Raw genomic sequence first — 8,976 nt, 5'->3', positions numbered from 1 at the left:
ACTTGGACATCGACACTCATCATACAAACCTCATCAATGGTAACAAATGTAACACACATTGATGGCTTAATATTAGTGAAACTGACCTATTAGTCAGATATGGTGAACCATACCCGAAATGTGACTTATGCTTTCAACCTATCCTTAGTAAACGCACAGCAAGTGGTGAACACACGTACACCTGGGCAGCTATCACTGCAGTGCCTTGCTAAAGGGCACCTCAATCGTTACCCGCCGGCCCTGAGGATTGAAACAGCAACCTTCTGGTCACAAGTCCAACTCTCTAACCAATTAGGCCACGTCTGCCCTAACATTAGAAAAAGAGATCTCGACTAGAGCAAACACTGAGCACTTCAATGGTGGATTAATGAAATGTCAACATGTTTTCAACATTAATTGTGGGTGCAAAAGTGATATTGATTAAATCCCATTAACATTGATATATCAACACATGAGAACATTGACTCAATGGTTGTTGCTGTTATGGTAACTTTGCTAATAGAGACTGACGCATATGCAAATAAGAAAACTAAAGTCTTTGTAGAGAAATAATCAAATGATGTGATGTGTTGAAGATCAGATCTGATATAATGACATATAAACACACAGAGAGAGACAAACAGGAGCAGATTCACCAGAGAAACACACAAGAGATGACAAGTAAGAACTATTTACTCTCTCAATCATATTCAAATCATTCTTTTCATGATTCTGTTTTATAAACACCGTCATTCATCCTCAAGAACTTCTAATGAAGCTACTAGAAAAAATCTTGTCTAAGTACAGCTACAGATAATTGTGTTTAGCTTTTACATAAAAGGTCTTTTAAAATATACTTACATTTTCTGAGTGAAATAATTGTTCAGCTTTTACTAGATTTGTTTAAGTAAAATTTGACTGTATAAAATTTGAGTATATACAGAAACTGAAGAGATGCAGTTAGATATGGCTATGTTGACATTTACCAAACGAGACTCACAAAAAACTTTCATAAAATGTTCACATTTTCATTTGGTTTAATACGTTTACGTAATACGTGGTTAAGTACATTTGTTATGACATTTCACATGAGAATCTACCCAGCATGCATTGTAGCATGAAGTTTTCTTTTGTTGATTCTTCATGTCGGTGTGATTCTAAAGTCTGCAAAGTTTAAATTTGCTTACATTTTTTAGAGCGCTTTTTAGACATAAAACGCATCCACATTATCAACCATTCTAACCTTTTTCAGCATTAGCATACAAACCAGATGAAACCAGTCAATCAAGCTTCAAAATGACAGTCATCACTTCTTGACTTGTATATCACATGCACACATATCAAGAGTCAAGAGCCCAACTCAAGGAAACACTAATCACCACGATGATGAGTTTCAAGTAACAAAAATGAAGTGTTACCCACCTATGGGCTCTGTGCATGTTAAGGGCGAAGTGTTTCCTATTTGAAAGACATGCCCTGGGATTAGTTTCAGTAGAGAGTGTTTTATAAATGGAAGAATATGATAATAACATATGAGTTCTGTGTTCCTCAGAAATGTCTCAGACTCTATATTTCAGTCTTCTTGTCATTGGTGAGTTTGTGTTTTATGTTAGTTTTATAATGTCATGTGAATTGATTCTGTGTGTTTTAATAAAAGACTCAAACTCTTTCTTTCAGCTCTCTGTTCATTATCTGAAGGCATTCAGCGCCGCTATCACTATATAAACATGGAGAAGACCTGGACTGAAGCTCAGAGATACTGCAGAGAGAATTACACAGATCTGGCCACAGTCAACAACATCAATGACATGAACGAGCTGAAGAAGACTGTGAATAACAATCAGAAGGTCTGGATTGGACTGAAGAGAACAGGTGTTTATAAATGGAAGTGGTCTCTGGGTGATCCTGTCAAATATCTGAACTGGGAAACTGAACCATCAAATGTCACAAATAATTGTACCATTATGAGAAATGGAAAATGGCTTCAGCAGGACTGCAATGTAAAGTCACAGTTCATATGCTACAATGGTGAGTGACAACAAACCTTCACTTTAAGGGCTCATGTGTTTATTTTATTTTGTTTGAGGATTACATTTTTAATCCTCTATGGAAAAAAAAGATGGTTGTGTTTCCTATACAAAACTTAACTTTTATAAACGGGTGTTTGCTTCCTAAATAATGCATTTACCGGCAAAAACAAAGATTAGAACAGATTATCAAAACTATACCAAGATGTTTCTGACACATGCTGGTGTTCCCTGATAGAAATCAACCATTCACTGTAAAAATCAAACTTGCTCAAATCTTTTCCCTACAAAAGTTATGAATAACGTTTTAGTTGAAGGAGTAAAGTGATTGTTTTATACATATGAACATTTTATATCCAAACACAATTCTAACAAACATTGTTCAATTGGCTGGATTTAGATTCTCAAGTTTTGGGCCAAAACGTGTACACAAAATTTGCCCACTTTGCAAAACAGTGTAATCTCAACAAACAATACTGCAAGAGTTGTTAAGTTCCCAGGATGCATTGCTGCATGTTTAATTGTGTGTTTTTTATTTAATTGTCTTTTAAAGATTGGTGTTGATGTCGTTGTAACTGTTAGTTATCTGTTGTGTTTATTTTTTTTAATGAATGATGTTTGTTGATGGTGACCATGATTTTCTTGTGTTCAGTGTTGAGTTGTTCTGTCATTCCAAAAAGTACTTTTTGGAACAATATGAAGCATGTATAAATCATTTTTTTGTCATTTTGGCAGGTCATTGAAGAGGCGCAGGGGTGTCCATAGACCTATTTGACTGGGGCACGTGTCCCAGTATAAATTTAAGTTTAAATAATAGTACTTTTTTGTATAATAATTAACATTGATAATAGCTGCAAAAAAAATATCTATATGCAACGTATCAACCTAATTCACGCTAGTAAAAGCAACGCAGTTGTGCACTTTAGCAAGTCAGAAAACACCCACTCGTGCCGTATTTTTACTCAGAAATCCATATCCGTACACGTCTGTGTGTTACCTTGCAATAACTGGAGCACGCAGGCGCACAAGGGTGACGACACGTTGCTGAGGAAACATGAGTAACCTAAAGTACGTTTAAATAATATGGATTGATCATCATTAATAGACCTGTAGATGGACATCAGAATTGTTTCAGAAAAACGTTTGTCAAGTCTGTGAAATGATATTGTTTTTTAGAAAAAACATTTCTGTTCTGTTCTTTCAGAAATAAATTAATTTTTTAATTTACAAGCTCTATTTTACGACATCACATCAAAAGTTATCAGTACCTATGGCTGAGATAACAACGTGCTTTTATGGACAGTGCAGTTTAATGCAGCACAGTTGTTAAAAAAATAACCAACTTTGTTTGGTCTTGGCTGTGAAACCCTTTTTTAAGATAAAATAAGTTCTTTATATTAGTTGGAACCATAACATGACTGGCTTATTGAAATATTATTATTGCAAATGCTTGAAAAGATGAATAGTGGTACAATGAAGGAATGTGATGGTAAAGTAATGGGTTCCTGTGCACCAGTAGAGCTTTAGGTCCAGCAACAGCTCTGGTGAAAAGCATGTTTTTGCATTGTAGAAACTGAATATGAACATGTGTTCTTCATGTATTTCTGTGGTTTTGTATGTGTGTGGGACATACTGCAGTAACTAAAGACTATGAGAAGAAAAGAGTTTCTGAAGATTCACATATAAACTGTGAGTGTAAGAATGATTGAAAATCGTGAGACTTAAATTTATTTTCTTCAACAGACAACAGTAAATCATACATCATTATCACTTCTGATAAAACATGGAGTGAAGCTCAGAGTTTCTGCAGACAGTATCATACTGATCTGACCAGTGTGAGGAACCAGACTGACAATCAACTGATCCACAACATCATTAATGATCCTCACACATCTGTCTGGATTGGTCTGTTCAGAGACTCGTGGGAGTGGTCAGATAACACTGACTCCGCCTTCAGATACTGGAGGGCTCATGAACCGAATAATGCTGGTGGTTCTGAAGATTGTGCAGACAGTATAATGACAGACAATGGAGAGTGGTTTGACACGTCTTGCAATTTACTTATGAATTTTGTGTGTCATGAAGGTGAGTAATAAAAGTAAATGTAAGTTAGTTCTTCTAATTGAAGTTATTTTGATGATATTAGTTATTTTGCACACAGTTTTAAGATGATAAAGTGCTTTACTATATATTGACATTGAAAGCATCCATGTGAATGTCCATGAATCATTCTGATTCTGTTAGAAAACAGGAACATAGCCAATCACACAGTTGAATTCATTGATCCGACTCAGATCAACTCTCCTTTCAGAAGTATCAGTACCCTTTAACCCACAAGCTCTTGTCTCATATTTGAATGATTATTATTTTTTCGTTGAATAATAAGAACTAATGCAGCTTTTCAAGAGTTGTTGATTGAAGATGTCAGAGGTTGAAGCTCTTTTATTATTAACTCATCTCTGACATTAGGACATGTGCCTAAAGCATTTAAGGTGGCTGTTATAAGGCCTCTTTTAAAAAAACCCAAACTCGACCCTAAAGAACTAGGGAATTACAGGCCTATATCGAATTTACCTTTTATATCTAAAGTTCTGGAAAAAGTAGTTTCAACTCAATTATGCTCCTTCCTCCAAAGGAATGACATTAATGATGAATTCCAGTCTGGATTTCGAGCATGTCACAGTACAGAGACTGCTTTGATCAGAGTTACAAATGATCTGCTTTTAGCGTCTGACCGTGGCTGTATTTCGTTATTGGTGCTGCTAGACCTCAGTGCTGCATTTGACACCATTGACCACAGCATACTTCTACATAGACTCGAAAATTACGTCGGCATTAACGGAATAGCATTGAAATGGTTTAAGTCTTATTTATCCGACCGTTTTCAATTTGTAGCAATAAACAATGAGGTGTCCCGCAAATCACAAGTCCAGTACGGTGTACCACAGGGCTCAGTCTTGGGACCCCTGCTCTTCGCATTATACATGCTACCTCTAGGAGATATAATAAAGCGACACGGAATTAGCTTTCACTGTTATGCTGATGATACTCAACTTTATATTTCCTCGATGCCTCATGAAACCCAGCAGTTTCATCGAATAAAGGATTGCATAGTTGACTTAAAAATGTGGATGAGTAACAATTTTTTACTACTAAACTCGGACAAAACAGAAGTGTTACTTACTGGACCGAAAACTGCTATGCGTAACAACCAAGAATACTGCTTAACGATTGACGGATGCTCCATAAAATCCTCGTCATCAGCTAAGAATCTTGGCGTTGTATTTGACAGTACTCTCTCATTTGAAAGCCATGTCGCAAACACCTGTAAAATTGCATTTTTCCATCTTAAGAATATATCTAAATTACGTCATATGCTGTCACTGTCAGATGCAGAGAAATTAATTCATGCATTCATGACATCAAGACTAGATTACTGTAATGCACTTCTAGGTGGTTGCCCTGCGGGCCTATTACAAAAACTGCAACTGGTTCAAAACGCGGCAGCTCGAGTTCTTACACGTACAAAAAAGTATGAGCATATAACCCCGGTTCTGTCAACCTTGCACTGGTTACCTATAAAGCATCGCATTAACTTTAAGATCTTGCTTATTACCTATAAAGCCCTACATGGTCTAGCGCCGCAGTATTTGAATGAACTTCTATTGTATTACAGACCACCACGTACATTACGCTCTAAGGGGTCCTGTCAGTTGGTAATACCTAGAATTTCAAAATCAAGTGCAGGTGGTAGATCCTTTTCTTATCTAGCGCCTAAACTTTGGAATATTCTTCCCTGCACGGTCCGGGAGGCAGACACACTCTGTCAGTTTAAATCTAGACTAAAGACTCATCTTTTTAATCTTGCATACACTACACCTCCATAATATTAATCCTCAGAGGATTTAGGCTGCATTATTTAGATCAACCGGAACCAGGAACACATCCAACAACAAATGATGTACTTGTTGCATCAAAGAGTGCAGAACAGTACTCTACTCTCAGCCAGTCTTGTCTCTTTGTTCCAAGGTTACCGCAGGATGCAGTTCATGCCCAGACCTGATGGCAGAGCTGAGAATGGGAAGCGGTGACCTGACAAGAGCTAAGAGGATAGAGCTGGATAAAGGACGTTACAACTTTGTTTTTTTCTACAACATTTCAAATGCTATTAGATTGTTAATGATAATCTTTAATTTTTATATTTTTATTAAGCCTTGTTGTGCAAGCACTGATGAGCTTGTGCAGAGGCAGCAGCTTTTGCCAGAGGGGAACTGGAATCCCCTGGTTGGGCCTGGGTTCCCCTGAGGTTTTTTTTCTCGATTGGAGTTTTGGGTTCCTCACCACCGTTTGCATATTGTTTTGCACTATCTGCCTGGCCGGGGGGGCTGCTTTAGAATTCATACTTGTATTAAATGTGTCTCATGTACAGCTGCTTTGTAACAATGAAAATTGTAAAAAGCGCTATATAAATAAAGTTGAGTTGAGTTGAGTTGAGTTTTAATGTGATTGATGTTGTTCTTTGAAGGAAGCAATTTATGTGATCTACATTTGCTTTGGTAAACCTGGATCTTATATTTCAGTATGTATTAGTCAGATGAGCTTCAACATCCAAGTTTTGTTAGACACATTATTCAATAAACCTCATGTAGTATTTATTGGGTTTGAGCTCACATCACATGTTATTTTATTCAGAGAACTTCCATGCGTTATCATTTGTTTTAGCAGCTTTCCTGTAGCTCAGTGGTAAGAGCATTACTTTACCAATGCAAGGTTGTGGGTTACAACCTTGCAGGGGCGTAGCAAGCTTTTCAAAAGTGCGGGGGATGGATGTTTTGTTTGTTAACAACGAAAATGTTGAATGTAATGACAGAATGGTACAAAAGGTATAACATCCAAGATATAAAAAGCTTCCCATTTAAATGTGTGATACTAGTAAAGTATAAAAACACATTCGGAACACACAGAAAATAAGTCAAAACTTTGTTGTGAAAATACAGAACAGTAGACTTGCTAATGAATCAGAAATACTTTAATAATCTCAGGGGGAAAAGGGTAAACTTGTGGTAAACTTGATAGTGACATGGGTCTGACACTGTGGCCGCTAAAGTTTGCTTACTTGCACCTTGAAAAGGGGAGATATAAAAAAACGCCACACAAAGCTTTTTCTCTGGTGGTGTAAATAATGTAACAATTTTATGTTTTTAAACATTAAAATAATATACACTTTTCGTTCATAGTTCTTCAACAGGTACAATCAAACATAATAGGTAAGTACCCACAAAAGTATTCAGCTAAACAAAAAAAGGAGGACAATTTGTCCCTCCTCCTCATCAATTCCCTGCCTTCTTCATCACAGTTACTTTATACATTAAATGCCACATAAATAAACGAATTTAGCTTCTGAACAATATCCCAATTTGCAATTAGCATTAGTCTAAAAACTAAATATAATTGAGAAAACACTCGACATATCAACTAAACATAAACAGAACATCTCCCCAAACACCTATCAAGGTTATTTAAAAACCTAGAAAGCATAAACACTCATTCAAAGTCGCTGGAAAAGGGAGACGTAAAGAACCAAAAGATCCCGCCTCCTCAGCACGAGCTAACCGATAACACACTAATAGAGGCGGGACTTAAGGCAGAACAGCCAATCACCATCCGGTCACACTCAAAGCCGGTGTTCTGATTGATTGGGAGGGGAGAGAAGAGGAAGCAGCCGCAACGAGCGTAGACACAGAGCGGACAGAGAAACGGAGGACAGACTGCTGTAAGGCGTTTGTACAAAACTGCGGAAAAACTGCACAAAAAGTGCGGGTGTTTAATCCTCTCAACGGGAAACGTGTGGGTGTTTTAACACCCACATCCCCCACGGTTGCGACGCCCCTGCAACCTTGCATTGGTAACCCCGTTACCAGGGGTTTGCACATACCTATGTATACATGTATAGGATGATGCAATGTAAGTTGCTTTGGATGAAAGCATCTGCAAAATGAGTAAATGTAAATGTATTTTTTATGTAGTTGTTTAATGGGGTTAATATGTATCATCTGGAGATTCTTATTAAGTTACTCAGTTCAGTCTCAGTGTTTGTGTTTTGTTCTCATGTTCAGTTGTTTGTGTTTATTGTGTGTTCAGATGAGCTGATATTGATCCAGAAGAATCTGAGCTGGACTGAAGCTGTGAGATACTGCAGAGAGAATCATGTGGATCTGGTTTCAGTTGATTCACGGGAGATTCAGCTCTGGGTGAAAGCAGCGGTTCATCAGGCCTCGACTGCTGAGGTGTGGCTGGGGTTACGTCTCTCCTGCTCTGTGGGGATCTGGTTCTGGGTGAACGGAGAGATCGCTTGTTATCAGAATTGGGCTCCGGGGAATGAAACAGCAGTGGACGACTGTGAGCGTGAAGTGAGATCTGGAGCGGTTCAGTCTGGAGGAGATCATCTCTGGATTAGTCTTCCTGAATCTAAACAACTCAACTTCATCTGCATCAGACATGATTGACAATTCAATGATGTGTGTGTGTGTGTTTCACTACCTGTAGACCTTAATCTTTTTAGTTTTTTTCTGGGTTTCACATTCATTTTTATTTCATTTATGTCTTTAGCAGTATATAGAGGCCTTCACGTTTCTTTAGTAAATCATTTTCTATGGTTTGAAGACACTAATGTTCTCTAACATTTGACAAAGGAAGTCATTTTGACTGTTTTTAAAATTTGCAATGTAACAACTTGAAATCAAACCCATATAGCTAAAGTAACCTGACTTTTCTTAAATATAAGTATATTTTATTATAGCATTGTTGCTTTATTAAAATGAATAAACACTAAAGAGTTCTAAGTATTTCTACCACGAACTACCATTGCGGTCAAATTGACCGTATGCATTACAGACAATCTATCCTTTAAGTGCTCTTTCCCATCATTGAAGATTTGCGCCACTGTTGCCTCACAACTTATTATCTGGTG

General features: G+C 37.3%; 1 protein-coding gene across 1 annotated transcript; it reads left to right on the top strand.

Annotated features, from left to right (window-relative positions):
- Nucleotides 1-626: 626 nt before the first annotated feature.
- LOC130421116 (C-type mannose receptor 2-like) lies at nt 627-8,619 on the top strand. Its single transcript, XM_056748834.1, has 5 exons — nt 627-660; nt 1,532-1,570; nt 1,657-2,007; nt 3,750-4,091; nt 8,148-8,619. Exons 1-5 carry the CDS (start codon nt 654-656, stop codon nt 8,510-8,512), a joined length of 1,104 nt encoding a protein of 367 aa, XP_056604812.1. The 5' UTR covers nt 627-653; the 3' UTR covers nt 8,513-8,619.
- Nucleotides 8,620-8,976: the final 357 nt, after the last annotated feature.

This window comes from Triplophysa dalaica, chromosome 5 (assembly GCF_015846415.1).
Source record: "Triplophysa dalaica isolate WHDGS20190420 chromosome 5, ASM1584641v1, whole genome shotgun sequence".
NCBI lineage: Eukaryota > Metazoa > Chordata > Actinopteri > Cypriniformes > Nemacheilidae > Triplophysa > Triplophysa dalaica.
Note: the sequence above shows the minus strand (reverse complement) of the source record. Positions and strands in the feature narration are given on the sequence as shown.

What these genes read in the sequence shown, in the direction of transcription:
- LOC130421116 (XM_056748834.1), top strand. An exon ending in ACAGTTCATATGCTACAATG is followed by an intron (nt 2,008 to 3,749) that starts GTGAGTGACAAC and finishes TTTCTTCAACAG; the next exon opens with ACAACAGTAAATCATACATC. An exon ending in GAATTTTGTGTGTCATGAAG is followed by an intron (nt 4,092 to 8,147) that starts GTGAGTAATAAA and finishes TTGTGTGTTCAG; the next exon opens with ATGAGCTGATATTGATCCAG.